Source organism: Microcaecilia unicolor, chromosome 1 (assembly GCF_901765095.1).
Source record: "Microcaecilia unicolor chromosome 1, aMicUni1.1, whole genome shotgun sequence".
NCBI classification, from domain to species: Eukaryota; Metazoa; Chordata; class Amphibia; order Gymnophiona; family Siphonopidae; genus Microcaecilia; species Microcaecilia unicolor.
The window spans coordinates 272,610,233-272,630,492 of record NC_044031.1 but is presented as its reverse complement, the minus strand read 5'-3'; the positions used below and the strand labels follow the sequence as shown (position 1 = coordinate 272,630,492).

The 20,260-nt window shown below is 41.4% G+C and overlaps 2 protein-coding genes across 3 annotated transcripts in view; one reads left to right on the top strand and one right to left on the bottom strand.

The window, feature by feature from the left end:
* The window catches only part of UBA5 (ubiquitin like modifier activating enzyme 5), a 42,894-nt gene extending 39,294 nt beyond the window's left edge, over positions 1-3,600 (top strand). For both annotated transcript variants that reach the window (XM_030206655.1, XM_030206664.1), the window contains one exon: positions 3,178-3,600. In XM_030206655.1, the coding sequence (XP_030062515.1) occupies positions 3,178-3,261 (84 nt within the window). In that variant the 3' untranslated portion in view covers positions 3,262-3,600. The remainder of the gene's footprint in view (positions 1-3,177) is intronic.
* A 5,239-nt stretch (positions 3,601-8,839) lies between these two features.
* The window catches only part of LOC115472384 (nephrocystin-3-like), a 228,543-nt gene continuing 217,122 nt past the window's right edge, over positions 8,840-20,260 (bottom strand). The window contains exons 27-29 of the mRNA XM_030206641.1: positions 15,720-15,835; positions 10,686-10,871; positions 8,840-9,232 (exon numbers count right to left, since the gene is read on the bottom strand). Coding sequence (XP_030062501.1) covers positions 10,691-10,871; positions 15,720-15,835 — 297 coding nt within the window. The 3' untranslated portion in view covers positions 8,840-9,232; positions 10,686-10,690. The remainder of the gene's footprint in view (positions 9,233-10,685; positions 10,872-15,719; positions 15,836-20,260) is intronic.

Below are 20,260 nucleotides of genomic sequence, written 5' to 3'. Positions count from 1 at the left end.
AAAGTAAAAGGCACGTGCCTTTCACTTCCTTAAAAACATAACATTAAAATTAAATTTAAAAAATCTTTCCCCTGCACACACACAACCTCTGAGTAGCAGCAGGTTATACAATGACATTAACTTCTTTAGCTACAAGAAAATCTTCCAGCTGCTTAGGATGAAAAAAACTGATATGATTTGCCTTCAAAAACTATAAAACATAAACAAGGAAATCACAAAACAGAATTGGTGCCTGTGGCTTGTAACCTAGCCCTTCATTTGTCTCTTGCTAAATCAGGAAAAATCCTCACTTTTGACCCCCCGAAACAGTGAGTCCAAATATAGTTTATATACAGCAGCATTCTAGTCTGGCTCCAAGGCAAAAGTAACCACCTTCGTTGTCCTCTGAGTAACAACTTCCAACCAAGATTTTAGAAAGGCGGTCACACTCAAGTTATCCTCTCTAGGGACAGTAGAGGATTCTCCTAAAGATCTTCTTTGGGCTAAGATGTATTGCGCCCGTGTTATAGGAGGTAAAGAATCACTAGCTATTCCTAAAGTCTCTACCAAATATTTTTTCACCATCTCTAAAGGAGCAATCAAAGGTGATTTAGGGAAATTGAGCATCCTCAGATTGCATCTTGGGTTCTCCAGATATTCCAGTCGACAAAGAAGGAGTCTTATCTTTCACAGAGTCTGAACTTTAGCTTCCAGAATGTTCAATGTAGAGGACTGCTGAGCACTGGCTTGTGCTTAGACCAGCAATTATCTTAATATCCTTACGTTTCTCCACTATTAAAAGGTGTAAAGTAGAATGCATATCATATGTAACATCCCATAGCGCTTCGAACGACACAACAGCCGTTTTTTCAAAATCCCGGATTTTAATAACAGGAATGAGAGAGCTTGTGGCCTGAGCCAGTGTACTTAAAACTTTTTCCAGCTAATATTGTAAGGCACAACATTAAGGGCCCCTTTCACTAAGCGGCTTACCGCTCACTAAACAGGAAGTACCGCCAGGCTACTGCAGCAGTTGCTGAACCTACCATAAAAGTGGCTCTGGCATGCACTCAGCTTTAATTTATTTTCTGCAGCATTTTTCCTCTAGAGAAGGAGTTCTCAACCAAGTCCTCAGGACACACTCAGCCAGTCAAGTTTTCAGGGTACCCACAATGAAAGTGTATGCAAATTTCTCATCCATAATCCTATGTACTATTCATTGTGGGTATCCTGACACCATGTCTGGCTGGGTGTGTCTTGAGGAGTGGGTTATCTAGTGCTATATTTTAGTAATTCAGGGATGGAGATGTTTCTTAGATAAAATAAGTCAACCAAGTTAAAAATGGACTTCGCCAGGAGGGTGCATATTTGCAGCCTATTTTATAAATAGACTATAGTGCTTGTATTTTATAAAGATGCACATTTTGTTATACATGCAAAAATGCTTTTAAAAATTATCCCCATTGCTACACATGAAAATCCAAATTCCCTGAGCCCCAGGAACAGAAAGTGTCACGAGATAGGAGCATGGACAGATTACACCATATCAGGCCCTAGGCAACCATACATTTGCAGACCCCCTAATATGGAGGCCCATTCTTTTCTTGTGTCCCCCTAGATTTTGCATGTTCACGGTCCCCACCACTGTGTCCTTCCCCCACTCCAGATCTTCATTCTTGGTGACCTTTGACTAGGGAGTAGTGAGTGCCGACTAAGAGGGTCTTTTACTAAGGTGTGCTCATGTTTTTGGTGTGTGCTAAATGTTAGAGATGCCAATGCATTCCTATGGGCATCTCTAACGTTTAGTGCGCACCCAAGTTTAGCATGTGCCAAAAACGTGATTGCGTCTTATCTACAAATGTAGAGGATCTTTTACTAACACATAGTTATTCAAAGTTGTTAACTCATCATCAGCTTGTGAGGAGCTGCAGAGACTTGCAAGACGGTCAGAACATCTAAACAGTAAATGAAATTTAAGATGGACAAGTGTAAAGTGATGTAGATAGGGAGTAATAATCTAGTAAAAGAATCTGTCGTGAACAATGTCTTCAAACGTTAATATTCTTAAACTGCCTTCTCAAGCTAGCCATGATTATGCTAAAGAGGTTACAGAATAAAAATACTTAATGGAATAAAATGTAACTAAAAACTGTAACCTGTGGCTCATAGTCTGTCCCCTCATATTCCAAACTTTCTTGGCATCCTATTGCAAGACCTCATCCTTAGTAGAGAAATAGAGAAGTGTTTTAGTGCTGTCCGTCCCAAAACCAGTCTTGTCATTTTCTTCTGGAAAATATGTGACCTGAAGTGTGACTGCATGTCCATCAAAAATTCTGTTCTTTGTAAAGTTATTAGCCTTTAGTTAACTCAGACCAATGGCAAGCTGGCTTTGTAAATTACTATTGCACCATGATGGTCCAAGAATTTCAGCTAGCTGTGGCAGCACGCTGCTTCAGCTATCTGTTACCATAGCAGCAGGGTCCAGTATGGAAAACATGATCGAGTTCTGGCCACTAAAGTGTTACTCTATAGACTTGCTGCCAGTTGCTAGACCTATTCTGTGGTTTTGAGCCATAGATCAGTGTGTAATGGCTGACAAAAAAACAAACAAACAAATTATTTGTAAAGGAATAGGGAATAAAATAGAATATCATGGAGTGGAAGAGTGGTCAAGTATCAGTCTTGACAGCAAGGTGCCCAGTTCAAGTCCCGCTGCTGCTCCTTGTGGTCTTGCAAGTCATTTAACCTTCAATTGCCTCAGGTACAAACTTAGATTGTGAGCCCTCCTGGGACAGAGAAATATCCAGTGTACATGAACGTAACTCACTCTGAGCTACTACTGAAAAAGGTTGGCGCAAAATCCCCCCCCCCCCCCCCCCCCCCCCCCAAAACAAGCTCTGGGCTTGTACAACTATAACTTAAGCATTTTGGTTGCCTCATCTGGAAACAAATATAGTGAGAGGGGGAGGGTGTAAAGGGTTTAGCTTACCTGTGCAGCAAGGCAAACATAGTGTTCTTCAGCTGAGGGGAGAGATGATAGTGAGTTAGTGAGATGCACTGGGGAACTGGTGTTTACTTTTCTGATAGTACTAAGAGCAGCAAGTTGTGTAAAACCGTGGCATTTGTGAGCTTGTCTAGTACCTTTCTGCCTACTTTGCTGTGATGGATTTTTTTTTTAAATCACTTTTCTTATCATAGGAAAATGAATTGCCAGCAGCAGAAACAGTGGAGGAATCGGAGCAAAGCCTAGAGGAACTCATGGCCAAGATGAGGAACATCTAAAGTTTAGGCAAAGAATGGAGCAGAATGGGGTTTATGTCAGAAGAGCTCCTTATGAATAACTTAGCCCTGAAATTTGAATAGTCCCGTACTGCAAGAACAAAGCTCTATGATGATACTGCTGCCACCTTTTTTTTTTTTTTAAAAGATAAAATTCAAGTTCTCCCCTCCCCCCCCTTAAACCATGCATTTGTGCTCCAAATCAAAACTAGGATCTCTGTGGATGGAAGTATGAAAATCTGTGCTGTAATTTATGTGACATGGTTCCATTATTTATTTTGTAGTTGGTGTGGATTAATTAAAGTGTAAAAAGCCTGTATATTACCAGGTTGGAGGAAAGTTCCCAAGCCTATAGTGTAAGGGGCTCAGGACTGTCACAGCTAACTTTTTTTTATTTTAAACCAGAAGTTTATTAAGGAATCCAGCAAATATACATTGTACAAAATAGTGTGAAGTAACAGTACCAAACAGTGAGCTTCATCTACAGCAAGAGTCCTACAGAAGCAGGAACCCCCACACTCAGCCAAATACAACCGTTATGTTTTTGTATAAAGAAAATTCAAAGAAACTATTGATGTAGAAAGCTTATAGTAACCAACCTAACAGCCCACTGTGTTTAATACATAGGTGCTATGGTTACAGGGGAGGAGAAGGGAACCTGTTGCTAGAAGGGTTCTCTATTTATGAAGACCAGATTTTGTACTGAGGGAGGGGGAAGAGACATCCAAGTTGAGTTCAAAAGGGATCTTGTCTAATCATTCAAGGTGGGGGGGGGGGGAGGGTGACCAGTAATGTCCTTATACTTTCCCTGTCTGAGGCAATTCAACTACCATCTCCCTCTTTTCCGTACCCACCAGTATTTCTATATCTACCCCTTCTCCCATTTACAAGCACTGTTCTTCTAGTGCACCCCCAGCATATGGTTGTGTTAAGAGTCATGGAGGGGCATAATCGAATGGGGCTGGCCATCTATAGGGCCGGCGTTGCAAAGAGCAGTCCCGAACCCTATTATTGAAAAAGATGGCCGGTGCGGCAAAGAGCAGTCCCGAACTGTATTATCGAAAAAGCTGGCCTGCCATCTTTTGTTTCAATAATGCGGTTGGGGCTGGCCAAATGTCAGAGATGGCTGGCGCGGCAAAAGCGCAGTCCCGAACTGTATTATCGAAAAAGCTGGCCTGCTATCTTTTGTTTCAATAATGCGGTTGGGGCTGGCCAAATGTCAGAGATGGCCGGCATCGGTTTTCGCCGATAATGGAAACCAACACCAGCCATCTCAAACCCGGCCAAATCCAAGGCATTTGGTTGTGGGAGGGGCCAGCATTTGTAGTGCACTGGTCCCTCCCTCACATACCAGGACACCAACCGAGCTCCCTAGCGGGCACTGCAGTGGACTTCAATAATTGCTCCCAGGTGCCTACCTCCCTTACCTTGTGTGCTGAGCCCTCCCCACAACTCTACACCATTACCATAGCCCTTATGGGTGAAGGGGGGCACCTACATGTGGGTACAGTGGGTTTGGGGGGGGGGGGGGGGTTGGTGGGCTCCCATTTACCACCACAAGTGTAACGGGGGGGGGGGGAGGGGAGGGGAGGGAGATGGGCCTGCGTCCACCTGCCTGAAGTGCACTGCATCCACAAGAAACTGCTCTAGGGACTTGCATACTGCTGCTGTCAGGGAGCTGGGTATGACATTTCACGTGTTGCAAAAAAGTTTGGGTTTTTTTTTTGTTTGGGTGGGAGGGGGTTGGTGATCACTGGGGGAGTAAGGGGAGGTGATCCCCAATTCCCTCCAGTGGTCATCTGGTCAATTGGGGCACTTTTTTTGAGGCTTGGTCCTAAACATAAATGGACCAAGTGAAGCCGGCCTTCTTTTTTCCCCATTATTGGCTGAAGCCGGCCATGTCTTAACAACGCCCCCGTTAACTTTGGCCGGCTCTGCGACGGAAAGCAGTTGGAGCTGGCCAAAATCAGCTTTTGCTTAGCCCAATTTCGCTGGCTTCAGGAGATGGCCGGCAATCTCCCTCGAAAATAAACAGGATAGGTATCTGCTAGAGAAAAGAGATGCATATTTAAATCTCTGCCACATTCAAGAGCAAGAAGCTCAGTATTTTATATATATATAAAAAAAGTAGAACACCATTTTCCTAAGTTAGTGTGAAGTAGCAGTAGTTGATGTCTGTAATAATGTGCATAACTTAAGGGGTGAGAGCCTTGTGCTGCTGTTTGTTGTAAAGCACAGTAGCTAGTGTACATTTTTTTTTTTTGGGTGGGGGGGGGGGGGCAGAGACATTATGTTAAGTGGATAGTGGCTGAGTTCTCTTACATACTTAAGTAAACAAATATCACTACCTCAGAAAGAAGCAAATCAGCTGGACCAGTGCAAAGGTATTGGGCACCCTGAGTAAACCTTCAGCCTTAAACACCTCTCCATTAACTTTCAGGGCCCTAATATATACCACCATCATGGTTTTGAATGTTAAATATTACTAAGTTGGGTGTGGGTATCCTACACAAATGAGTGTAATTTCCTGCTTAGTTAAATGGGTTATTTGAAAAATGTCCACACTTCCTGCAGGTCAAAGTACACCTTGATTGTTCTCTGTGTTGGTGTAATAAACAAGACTTATTGTTCTGCAGTTGCTCCTTGGCTTCTGCCTGGGTTGGCAGGGAGAAAGCAACCATCATCATTAAAAAAAAATAATAATAAAATTACACAGGTGTAATACCCCTTATTCTTCTAGGAGAAGAGCTTCAGGAGGCCATTAAGTATTTATATCAGTGTTCCCAAACCTGGCCCTGGAGTCACCCCTAACAGTCAGGTTTTCAGGATATCCACAATGCATATTCATGAGAGGTGGAGGCAGCACAAGCAAATATCTAATGAATATGCATTATACATCCTGAAAACCTGACTGTTAGGGGTGCCTCCAGGTTTCTCTATACTGTGCCATTTATACCTCTATGTAAATTTAGAAACCTGCTCGTAACGTATAGATTGCGAAGTGGCAGTGTTCCCTCTAAGCCAGGGGTGGGCAACCTTGGTCCTCTAGGGCTACAATCCCATTTAGTTTTTCCCCCAATGAATATACATGAGATCTATTTGCATTAACTGCCTCCATTGTATGCAAATAGATCTCGTGAATATTCATTGGGGAAATCAACTTGATTGTAGCCCTTGGACAGAGGTTGCCCACTCCTGCTTTAAGCTGCACTTGTTCACAGACCACTGCACTTCTTCCTGCCCATGCTTAGAAAGGAGCAGCTAGGCCTACACTCACCCTACTGCCATTCAGTTCTGAATCCTGAACCTGCTCCAGATGCCAATCTCACCCCATTTCAACTCCATTCTAGCACCCAAACCTGCTCCCTCTCTGCATCTTTCCACCTGGGCTCCAATGACTCCCATTTATGCCTGATATTAACAGCAGACTGTGAGCTTGGGATCTGGCTGCCCACCAGTGATTTACTATACCATCCGCTTCCAATGCCTGCCAGACTCCTCTAATCTATACACACATATCTATTTTACAAAATGTGCCTGTGGCTCTGGCTCCATGCAGCCTTGAAAGTCACAGCAACATTGCAGTAATAAAGTAAAGGTACTGATCATGTGTTTTTTTTTTTCCAAATCTACAGTTGGTTTGTGTATATTGCTTCAGTTTTCTTCTAATGTGTTTGCTGTAGCTCATGCAAACTCTTCATCTATCTAGGGCAGTGGTTCTCAAACCTGCAGGCCCTCCAGCCAGTCAGGTTTTCAAGATATCCACAATTAATATTCACAAGAGAGATCTGCATGCAAATCGCTTTCATGAATATTGATTGTGGCTATCCTGAAAGCGTGGGGGGGGGGGGCCTCCACAACCAAGTTTGGACTGATCTAGAGGCTAGACTGGGAGCTCACTTCTCAGCAGTATAAAATAACAACCCCAGTACTATTTACATTAAACAAATGGCTAACATGCACTTAATTATTTTAGAGATATGTACATTTCTATAACTATTCTAACCTTATTAAAATATGCATTAAAATTTGTTGAAATTTCTGTTACCAAGTATGTAATGGGCTTTCATATTTTATGACTCAGGAAGGATGTCAGGAAGTTTTTCTTCACGGAGAGGGTAGTGAACGCTTGGAATGCCCTCCCGCGGGAGGTGGTGGAGATGAAAACGGTAACGGAATTCAAGCATGTGTGGGACAGGCATAAAGGAATCCTGTGCAGAAGGAATGGATCCACAGAAGCTTAGCTGAAATTGGGTGGCAGGGGGAAGAGGGGTTGGTGGTTGAGAGGCTAGGATGGGGGAGGGCAGACTTTTATACGGGGTCTGTGCCGGAGCCGGTGATGGGAGGCGGGACTGGTGGTTGGGAGGCGGGAAATACTGCTGCACAGATTTATATGGTCTGTGCCCTGAAAAAGACAGGTACAAATCAAGGTAAGGTATACACATATGAGATTATCGTGGGCAGACTAGATGGACCGTGCAGGTCTTTTTCTGCCATCATCTACTATGTTACTGTAACAAAACCGTACCCACAAAAATACATGAAACTGTTTAACAAAATATATAAATATCAACACAAATCAAGGAGGTTTAAATATATGCTTCTAAAGAGAATAAAACAGAATTTATGAAGGGAAACCACTGACAAAATGTGAAAGTTTTCTGGGTACATTATTAGAATTTGTGTTACACAAGTTATCTACGAGCATGGTTATAGGATACCTTTTATAAATGTCTTTGTTTTCATCCCCTCCCCCCCCCCACAATCACTGTGTAAAATATATATATATCATGATACAATTTTCAATATTAGAGCTGCCAATAAAGCTATAAAAAACAAGAAAAAAAGTATAATCATCATTATTTAAAAAAAAAAACAAAAACCTTTAATATTGGGGAAATCCAAGATGATGACATGAGACCAGCATTGGCCTGCTGCAGCTTTATTCTCTGTTCTTATTTACTTCTGTTTTCAGATGGGTCATAAATATAAAGGTATGGAGCATGTCCTTCACAGTCGCAACAGTGTCTGTAATAGGGTAAATGAATAAATCAGGCTGCAGCGACTGGTACTCATCTGGTAAGTCTGTTTGGACCAATGGACACAGAAGGAGATGCCACTCAGTCTCCTGGGCTGGACATTACTTAGTCCAGAGGAACAAACACCTTCAGTGAAATTACTGTTGAGCTTTACAACCAGGAGTTACAGAAGCCATCTCTGTCTTTTGGAAGGACAAGGTTCATATAACATCAGCTCCCCCTCCTAGTAACTTGACTGCTCTCCACATCATTTAAGTATGGCACTAAGGGTTTCAGTAAAGGAGTGTCAGTCGATGGTCACCTCTCGATCCAGCAAGTGGCAACTTCCTTGGATGTTATTTCCCCGATCGAAGCACTGGAGCCTGCTAAATCCTTCCTCAGTATCTTCTGAGAGACCTGCTTGTTTTGTTTTAAGACTATTTTGGACAGACAGGTGATGGTGGAGTACTCTTGACAGCCCAGCTTCAGGTTTTAGTTAAGACAATTGAGGGCCCTTTGAAGGCAGTCTCAAATCTACAACAAGAAATAATGGGGGGGGGGGGGGGTCAAGCAGCAGTTCTCTGAACTCGAAGCTAAGGTTAAAGTCTCACAAAGTAAGGAGGAAACTGGAAGTTCTTAAATTGTGGAAATGTTAAAAAAATATTTAACTCTGATATTGAAGGTGCCTCCAGAATTGGTTCCACTTTTGGTGAGAGCTTTCTCCTTGTCTCATTCTAGGAAGACAAGGGGAGGAGCCTGGTCAGCATGGTGGCAGCTTACCATCAACAATTTGAAACTTACTGATCTTTGGAAGCTTCGGCTTCTATTCAGGTGGCCTCCGCTGGGTTGTTAGTTACTTGTGCTTTGGATTCTGATCGAGGCTGGTTACCAAGACTAATTTCAGTATAAGGTCTTCCATGCTATGGGTCACTGTGTTTGACTCTGTCCTGATGTTGCTAAAAAAAATACACAAAAGTAGGGTTGTTTTGGGTTTGTTTTTTTTTTTTTTTTTAAAGATTTCCTTGTAAATGTTTAATTAAACCTATTACGGTTAGACATATAGTTTTTGAGCTCTAACAATTGTCAACCTTTCTTAATGCTAACTTAGCTGAATGTCAGGTAGCACCTGTTGCTGTGATTCCCATGGTAGAAGCTACTTTTCCCTTAACATCATAGGAGTATGCCAGCAAGACTGAACAATATCACCATTTTTGATTTATTGCTCTGGAATATTTTCTTGTGTATGGATCCCCCCTCCCACTTGAGGAATACACAGAGATCACACTGGGTTTTAGTTATATTATTTCTTCTACATAATTTTTTTTGTAACAAGATGTATGGCTTATGATAATATATTGTAACATTTAGAAAAGAATGAACACAGACCTTCAGGAAATTGGAAGGTCTGGATTATATTCCAGAGAAAATTCAGTAGTACATGCTGAACTTCCCATATCAGAAGTAGGTTCACCTATTACTCATCATGCTTTGGTGATGCCAGTATTGCCCACACCTTTCAAACTTGTGCCAGTTCAACCACTTTTCTGCCATTGTATGTCCAATACATATTGTATGATTTTCACCTTAAAATCTAGTAATTTCAGCTGTGCATCTCTTTAAACTTTTCAGGAAACAGACTGTAGGGGGAACCATAATTTAAAAAAACATAAAAAAAATCAAGGACACAACATGTGTAGCTTTTAAAAATGCAATGGATGGTGCATTAATCTGCAAAATTAGCACACTGCATGTTACCATGATAGGTTGACTAGTCCAATCATGCTAGATGCCAATCTTATTACTCATTTTATATAGAAAATGACAGCAGATAAAACCTATCCAGTCTACCCATTCCATATGATTAACTGATCTCCACGTCTTCCTCTACCTTAGAGATCCACTGTGTTTATCCCATGATTTCTTGAATTTAGATACAGTCTTCGCCTCCACCACTGCCAATGGGAGGTTGTTCCACCTGTTCACCACTCTGTTACGCATTTCCTTAGATTACGTCTGTGTCTATCCCTTAATCCTATGCCCCATCATTCCAAAGCCTTCTTTCAACTGAAAGAGACTTGCCTCAAGGGCCTTTATATACTTAGGTATTTAAATGTATCCCATCTCCCCTCTCCTGCCATCCAAAGTATACATTGGAGCCGACTCTGTGGGTGCTTGAGCACCCCCAATATTGAGAAAATTCCTTGTATGTGTCCCGGGAGGGGTTGTTTCCATTGGACTTAGCACCCCCAATAATTTTGAAAAGTTGGCTCCTATGAAAGTATATATATATATATATATATATATATATATATATAGATTGAGATTTTATTTTAGTAGCTGCTCTTAACATTGTGATTTTGCATTATTTCTCAACATATTAATCATTTGGGTTGCTTTCTTGAAACTCACATGCATCACCTATGGTCTGGGTCCAGAGAAGTACTTGGAGACGAAGTGTTCTTTACACTGAATGCATCTGCACTTGATGAGTGGTGGGAAGGCGCTTTCCCCCCTAGCAGAGAAGGTTCAGCTTCTTTAATTTCCATGGCTCTCTTGTACATTTCTGCTGCCTTTTCAAAATTGCCTTCTTCATAACTGCAGACAAAGTAATCAACAGCAGACTGAAAAGTTATTTTCAGTACAAGACTTTTAACATTATAGCCAATGAGAGAACAGCAACTTGAAAGGCAAGAATCAAATAAATATCATTAAAAGTCTTAAGATCTCCTGAGATTTTTTTTCCAAATTTCTATAAGGTTTATCATCCTCTGGAAAATACATTTGGTTGGATTCGCTCTTGCTGTGACTTCTGAAATATTTCCATTGAATGTGTGTTAATTTACTGCAATCAATACAAGCCCCATTATTGTCAGCGGGGCCTATTTACTAATTATATGCTTTATTTAGGTTTATGTGCATTATTAGTACACAAGACTCAGTAGTATATGAGGCTGTGTGAAAATTGTTTCCTCATAGCAGAAAATAAATAATTCTCAAGGATAATACAATAAGCCCCCCCCCCCCCCCACATCAACTGCATGCAAATGACTCTTATGCACACTCATTATGGATATCCTGAAAACTAGATTGGCTAGGGGTATGCCAGTAGCAAATGGACTGTTTTGAGACAGATCAGTACATAGAGAGAGGTCTTGTCAGAGAATTCTGATCAATTTCTTCGACTAATTAGACAGCTGGATTGGAGAAAGCGCTAGATGTAGTGTACTCGGGGGCGGGGGGGGGGGGGGGGGAGGTGGGGAATTCTCAAAGCTTACCGTGCTTGCAACATTTGATTTACATTGGTTGTAGCCAGTGTAGCATGCATGTTATTCAGCATCTAACGCACAAAGGGGTTCTGCATTTCTTTTACCATTCACAGTTGCACCTACCCATAATCCAATGCAAATGTATTACAACCAGCTCATTAGTATTAAAATCAGTGGCGTACCAAGGGGGGGGGGGCCGTGGGGGCAGTCCGCCCCGGGTGCATGCCGCTAGGGGTGTGCCATGGCGCGCGCCTGTTGCCCTGTCTCCGAGTTCGCAATTTGCATGTGTTCACTGCTCCCTCTGAGTCTGCCCCGGAACAGGTTACTTCCTGTTCTGGGGCAGACTCAGAGGGAGCAGTGAACACATGCAGAATCAGAGACTGGGACCAACATGATCAGAAAAACAAAGTCACCAGACAACAAAGGTAGAAAAAAATCATTTTATTTTCATTTTAGTGTTTGGAATATGTCCAATATGAGAATTTACATCTGCTATCTTATTTTGAACTAGGTATACTTGAGCTGTAACATCTTATAGAAATTATTTATAATGAAAAAAAAAATCACAAGTTATTTTTTTCTCCTATACTGGTATAATATTTTCAATGATGCACCATGGTTGGCATAAGGGGTGTGGCTATCAGGGGCAGAGCCATAGGTGATGAGTACTTGTACCTGTACCTTTTTTCCTACAAAAAAAGCACTGGCTATACCAGATCTCCAGATATTTAGGGGCTCATTTTCAAAACAGGAAAATGTCCAAAAAGGAGCACAAAGTGGCTGACGGACTTTTTTGTTTTCCCCAACAATATCCAAATTGCTCTTTTTGAAACCCATTTTAAGACATTTTTCTGTGCAGTTCACCTACAGTGCGTCTAAATCACAAGTGGGCGAGTTGAGGTCGGGATTTGCACATTCCCAAAACTTGGACATTTTCCTGCCATAATGAAACAAAGCAAAAACGTCCAGCGTTAAAAGTTAAAGTCTAGACCTGTCTCAGTCACGACTATAAGTCATAAAAAGGTGCCCTAAATGATCACTGGAGGGATTAAGGCATGACACCCCTTACTCCCCCAGTGGCCAATGACCCCCTCCCAGCCCCCAAAGATGTGAAAGAAACTGTACATAGCAGCCTCTATGACAGCTTCAGATGTTATGGCCAGTCCTATTAGAGCAGCAAGTAGGTCCCTGGAGTAGCCAAGTGGTCAGTGCACTACACTGTAGAAAGTAACCCAGGCCCATATCCCACTCTAATTGTTACACTTGTGGTGGAAAGTGTGAGCTCTCCAAAACCTACCAAAAAGCTACTGTACCCACATGTTAAACTATTTTTACAATTATTTGTGAACCTCTATGATCCTCATTTGGGAAATCACGATATATCAACATTTTTAATAAAAATAAATATAAGAGCTATTGTAGTGGTGTATAGTTGGGTACAGTAGGTTTTTTGTGGGTTTTGGAGAGCTGCCCATTCAATATAAGGGGATAATGGTGAGATGAGTACCTGGGACCTTTTATGTGAATTCCACTGCAGTGCCCACTACGGTGCTCCACTGCTCTGCTGGAATGTCTGTGAGGCCAGTCTATTAAGAATGCTGGCTTTCCAATGGCTTGTTTTTCTGTGTTTTTCCCTTGGATTTTTTTTTATTGTTCGATAATGGTCACAAAGAAGAATGCACCAAGCACAAAAACATCTAGGAAACGGTCATTTCAAAAAGATAGTGATTTTCGAACCAGAAAAACGTCTATGTTTGCCACTTGATTTTTGGAAAAGGAAGTTAGATGGTGCATAAGAGGGTTAAAGGCATCACAGCTGATTTACTCCAATTTATTTTATATTCTGAAAGTTTAGAGGAGTCATCTATGAAGGGCCGGTCTTAGCAATTGTGGGGCCCTGTGCAAACCAATTCGGTGGGCAGACCAGTTCGGTGGGCCCCCCAGCCCCCACCTAGCCCTGCCCCTTGTTGACAAGATGTGTTTTAAGCATTTTTTAAAATTTCAAATAAAGACAAATCAAGCAAAACTTGTACAGAAAAACAAATTCAAATATACACAATGCTATCATAGGAAACGTTTGGGTTTAAAAAGCAAAACCATGTGCATGTAAGGACTGGATAAATGAATTAAAACAAATTCCCTTAATATGTAATACTTGGTAGCAATAATGAAACACTGATTGAATATTCACATAGCAAGCAGCCTGAGCCAACAGATTTATTTTCTACTGAACATAATTACATTAGAAAAGAGGTTTTAATACCCCTGTATAAGTCGTTGGTGAGGCCCCACCTGGAGTATTGTGTTCAGTTTTAGAGGCCATATCTTGCTAAGGATGTAAAAAGAACTGAAGGGGTGCAAAGAAAAGCTACAAGAATGGTATGGGATTTGCGTTACAAGACGTATGAGGAGAGACTTGTTGACCTGAACATGTATACCCTGGAGGAAAGGAGAAACAGTGTGATATGATACAGACGTTCAAATATTTGAAAGGTATTAATCCGCAAACGAACCTTTTCCGTAGATGGGAAGGCGGTAGAACTAGAGGACATGAAATGAGATTGAAGCGGGGCAGACTCAAGAAAAATGTCAGGAAGTATTTTTTCACGGAGAGAGTGGTGGATACTTGGAATGCCCTCCCGCAGGAGGTGGTGGAGATGAAAACGGTAACGGAATTCAAAAATGTGTGGGATAAACATAATGGAATCCAGTTCAGAAGAAATGGACCCTCAGAAGCTTAGCGGAGTTTGGGTGGCAGAGCCGGTGGTGGGAGGCAGGGCTAGTGGTTGGGAGGCGGGGCTAGTGCTGGGCACACTTCTACAGTCTGTGCCCTGAAAATGGCAGATACAAATCAAGGTCAGGTATACACAAAAAGTAGCACATATGAGTTTATCTTGTTGGGCAGACTGGATGGACCGTGCAGGTCTTTCTCTGCAGTCATCTACTATGTTACTATGTTTAATGTGGAATAAAATGCCATAAATAAGTAAATAGAAACTCTGAATGTTGAGCAGCTGATTCTGATAACATGATGTCTGTTTAGTGGCCCGTTTACCAGGAGAAAAAAAAATCTCTGCACGAATATAGTACTAGGGTGTCCTTTTAACCAGCCCCTCCAAATGACACAGATATTACCTTGATTTTTTTTTTTTTTTTTTTTACAGTATCCTTCCCTCCCCGTTCCTTTAACCAGCCCCTTCAAATGACACAGATATTACCTTGATTTTTTTTTTTTACAGTAACCCCCCTCCCTCCCACCCACCCACTTGCCCACCTATTCCAGACCTTCTCCTCACTCCCCTGAGCCACAGGGTGCCCTCCCGGCACATACCTGAAGCCACCCTGGTGGTCTAGTAGAGTCTTCGGGGCAGGAAAGATCCCCAGTCTTTCCTGCTTGCTGCTGGCGCCAACCCTCTTGCTGCCGCATCTTCTTTAAAATGGTTGCCAAGACTTCCAGTGGCTGCCTCACAAGACTTCCGCATTTTTAAACAGCGATATGGCTGTCAGCACCAGAGGTGGGCAGGAAAGACTGGGGATCTTTCCTGCCCCGAAGACTCCACTAGACCACCAGGGAAGCTTCAGGTGGCAAAGAGTCATCGGGGAATAGCAGAGAGCAGGCGGGAGTGCAGGGCTCTGTGCGACCGCCCCTGTCTAAGACCGGCCCTGAGTTTATGCATTGTAATAGTGAGGGAAGTGAGTTAAAAGTAGTATGTTTAGCAGTTTGTTTCTTTGGAGAAAATAAACTTCGACCCAGAGATTGCTGTACTATTGTTTGGAAGAATTCTTCATGCACATGCTCTGTATTTGTGCTTATGATTGAAGAATCTGATGCTCTCTGATGCAGGCAGCTTGTTGAAAACTTGGCCAAATCGGGTCTTTCTGCAATAAAGGCACTTTTGGACATCCATGTTGATCCCTCTTCTTTAGAGCACCTTTGCTGTTGGTGGTTCTTCAAAAGTTTTTTTAACCAGGATGACACCTTTACCAGTCAAAATACTTCCAGAATACCTCACTTTTAAAACAGTTACTAATCAGCAAAATATAACTAACCAGATATATTTCTCCTACAAATCTAAAAAAAAAACCACAGGGGGTGAATCATGCCCATAGTTAGCCTTCAGCTTTAGGTTAAATCTGAAATACTAGCTAGAAAGCCAAATATAAGAAATATCCTTACCTCAACAGTGCCATATTTTTCAGCGTTTCACCCACTCGAGGATGCATGGGACCCAGGCTATCTTCATAAACCCTTAATGCACGCTCATACAAGGGAAAAGCTTCAATATGCTTTTTCTATTGAAAACCAAAATATGGAAATATGTTTGAGCACACATATACTGAATGGATTTCCACAACACTATGGTTTAAAAGGGCAATTTCCAAATGATTTTACCTAGGTAAAATAGGGCACTGAAAAGTGCCCTCTGCATTAGGTAAGATTACCCATGCTGTTACATATCAACTTTCAAAAGTCATACCCTCTGATTATGTGTTAATTCTGGCCAGTTAATTTCAAAATGCCATCACAAAACAATTTGTAAATGCATTTCTTAAAACATTTCCTTCTTTAATCATAAAATGATAAGATTAGACATTAACTGGAGAGAAAATATTTCTTTTCTGATTGAAATGATGTAGGATTGGGATGCATATGGGGGGTGCAATTAAAACTATACAGTAGTATCTTTTTCGAAACTCCTTAGAATACCATTACTAATAAGCAGGATTTCTTTCACCATTTAGCTAGGACTTAGAACAAATAATGTCTCTTTACTTTGTTTTTACCATTACAGAGGTAAAACTTTTTGAGGATCTTTCTACTTAGCTACTTTGCTACTATTATAGATTAAAAATGAAAGTGCTGTTGCTGTTGTGTTGATCATGGTCAGAAATCTGTGCAAGTATCACCATGCTACATGCAAAGTATGACCATAGCATGAAAGAAAGCTAAAGTGATCTCAGGAGAAGTTCTGTGTGGTTGGGGAGAGAGGAATTTTAGTAACATTGAATAACTGGGGATAATGCTGTCGGCAGTCAAAAAACTACTGACCACCGCCAGCTGAATATTTACTCCAACATAGAGGCTGATTCTCAGAAGTACTGCAAGCATTAGAATGTGGTTAACGATGGGTTTGTGCACACAACAAATGCTTAAATGGTTTCAGCGCGGGTATACACTAACACTGAAACCATTACCACAGACCACATTTAAATGCGGTCATTAATTATCCTGCAGCTATGCACCCAAAAAATGAAAGGTTTCTCAGGTGCGGGTGGTGCGGGAAACTTTATGCCAAGTCCAGGCAGTGTAGAAGGATTATTTGAGAGGAGAGGTGTCTAGCAGCAACCCTTCTCTCCTTGCAACCCGACTACCGTACTTCACTGCCCCTCCCCCCAAAAACAGCCCCCACCCCAAATTGTTGGTGCTCTAATAGTCCCCTTCAGATGTGACATGACTTGAATTGAGCATCGGCTCCCCCCCCAGTCACTTGGCCTAGCCTAGTCCACCCACCCCCCTAGATCTCCATACCTTGCAGGAAGCAGGAGCGATGCCCACTCGCTCCTGCTTCTCCGGGTGCCATCTTAAAAATGGCATTGCCCCACCCTGCTCAGTGCATCCTGGGATGCTCTAGGTGGGGTCTAACTATTATAAAATACTTAATGTGGACCTCAAAAGAAGAGGAGGCAACAGGAAAAAGAAAAGACCCTCTATACAGAGTTGAGGTTAGAAGGGAACATAAACAGAGCGATATTCAGAAGCTCTTGGATACAATACAGAAAGTACGGGTGAAGTTCAAGGAACTCCAATTAGAAAATCTTGAGTATCAACTAATAAGGGCTCAGCAAAAATATTATGAGCTTGGTAATAAGCCAAATAAATTATTAGCTAGGAAATTGACTCAGAATGTCAGCAAATGATTATTTATTACGACATTTCTACCCCACATTTTCCCAAGAAAGCTCAGGTTCAATGCGGCTTACATAACAAATTAAGAAGCATTACAAGACAATTAATATTAATATAAGAATATTACAGTTTTAGAAAATTATTTTCATATTAGCTGAACACAGATCTAAAGAAGTGGGCTTTAAGTAAACTTCTAAACGACATACAATCAACTGTGTGTCTGATATACTTGGGTAATGAGTTCCAGAGTTTGGTACTTTGGCAAGAAAAATTAGCATTATGGATAGTTTTGTAGGTTAAGTTTTTACAACTTGGGAAATGTAATATGAGATATTCTCTAGATGATGAGGGAGCATTTCTTGGTGATAACTTAATGAGCTCTATCATATAAGATGGTAAGATACCATAAAGAATCTGATGAACAAGAACACAGAGTTTAAATGAAATTCTTTCATTGATAGGTAATCAATGTAGATCCTTAAGAAGAGGAGATGCTTTAACGTAATGCAGCAATCTATATAAGGCAGGCAAAACTACATAGAGAGGAAAGGTCCCACTGAACTTTCTTTTTGAAAAGTTCTGAGAGAAGAGGACATTTCTCTGGTATGTGAACACTATTTTGCTTTGGGATCTTAAAGATTGGGGTTTAAAGGAGGAATTGTAGGTTAGTGATAGGCAAAATAAAAATATAAAAAAGCAAATTTTAACAACTAATCTCCATAAGTCTTTTCCCCTTACTTTTAAAAACTTTGTACCACAGCATCAACAGATAGAATCTAGCAGGCACTGCAGGATCTAGTTTGGTCAGGATGAACAGATGGATGCAGGAATTAGGACGCAAACAAACTGGGCAACACAATAATAATGGGTGATTTCAATTACCCCGATATTGACTGGGTAAATATAACAACGGGGCACACTAGGGAGGTAAAATTCCTTGATGAAATCAAGGACAACTGTATGGAACAGCTGATACAGGAGCCGACAAGAGAAGGAAAAATTCTAGATCTATTCCTCAGTGGCACGCATGATCTGGTGCGGGAGGTAATGGTGCTGGGGCCGCTTGATAACAGTGATCATAATATGATCGGATTTGATATTAGCTTTGAAGTAAGTACACATAGGAAATCAAATACGTTAGCGTCTAACTTTAAAAAAGGCGTGGATGCTGTTCAAAAACACCATCCTGGAAGCCCAGGCCAAATGTATTCCGCGTATTAAAAAAGGAGGATGGAAGACTGAACGACAACTGGCATGGTTAAAAAGCGAGGTGAATGAAGCTATTAGAGCTAAAAGAAAATCCTTCAGAAAATGGAAGAAGGAACTGACTGAGAATAATAAGAACAGCATAAGGAATGTCAAGTCAAATGCAAAGCGCTGATAAGGAAGGCTAAGAGGGACTTCGAAAAAAAGATTGTGTTGAAGGCCAAAACAAATAGTAAAAATTTTTTTTTAGGTATATTAAAAGCAGGAAGCCGGCAAAAGAATCGGTTGGACCGCTAGATGACCAAGGAGTAAAAGGGGTGATCAGGGAAGAGAAAGCTGTAGCGGAGAGATTAAATGAATTCTTTGCTTCTGTCTTCACTGAGGAAGATACCGGTGCCAGAAATGGTATTCAAAGCTCACGAGTCGGAGAAACTTAATGAATTCTCTGTAAACCTGGAGGATGTAATGGGGCAGTTCTACAAACTGAAGAATAGCAAATCTCCTGGACCGGATGGTATTCATCCCAGAGTACTGATAGAACTGAAAAATGAACTTGTGGAGCTATTGTTAGTAATATGTAATTTATCCTTAAAATCGAGCATGGTACTGGAAGATTGGAGGGTGGCCAATGTAACGCAGATTTTTAAAAAAGGTTCCAGAGGAGGTACGGGAAATTATAGACCGGTGAGTCTGACGTCAGTGCCGGGTCAAATGGTAGAGCCTATTATAAAGAACAAAATTACAGCGCATATTCAAAAGCATGGATTAATGAGACAAAGTCAACATGGATTTAGTGAAGGGAAATCTTGCCTCATCAATCTACTACATTTCTTTGAAGGGGTGAACAAACATGCGGATAACGGTGAGCCAGTTGATATTGTCTATCGGGATTATCAGAAGGCATTTGACAAAGTACCTCATGAAAGACTAGAGGAAATTGGAGAGTCATGGGATAGCAGGTAGCGTTCTATTGTGGATTAAAAACTGGTTAAAAGATAGAAAACAGAGAGTAGGGTTAAATGGTCAGTATAGTCAATGGAAAAGGGTAGTTAGTGGGGTTCCCCAGGGGTCTGTGCTGGGACCGCTGCTTTTTAACATTTATAAATGACCTAGAGATGGGGATAACTAGTGAGGTAATTAAATTTGCTGATGACACAAAGTTGTTCAAGTAGTTAAATCACGAGAGGATTGTGAAAAATTACAAGCCGACCTTACGAGACTGGGAGACTGGGCGTCTAAATGGCAGATGACGTTTAATGTGAGCAAGTGCAAAATGATGTATGTGGGAAAGAGGAACCCGAATTATAGCTACGTCATGCAAGGTTCCATGTTAGGAGTCACGGACCAAGAAAGGGATCTAGGTATTGTCGTTGATACGTTGAAACCTTCTGCTCAGTGTGCTGCTGTGGCTAAGAAAGCAAATAGAATGTTAGGTATTATTAGGAAAGGAATGGAAAACAAAAATGAGGATGTTATAATACCTTTGTATCACTCCATGGTGCGACCGCACCTCGAATATTGTGTTCAATTCTGGTCGCCGCATCTCAAAAAAGATATAGTGGAATTAGAAAAGGTGCAGAGAAGGGTGACGAAAATGATAAAGG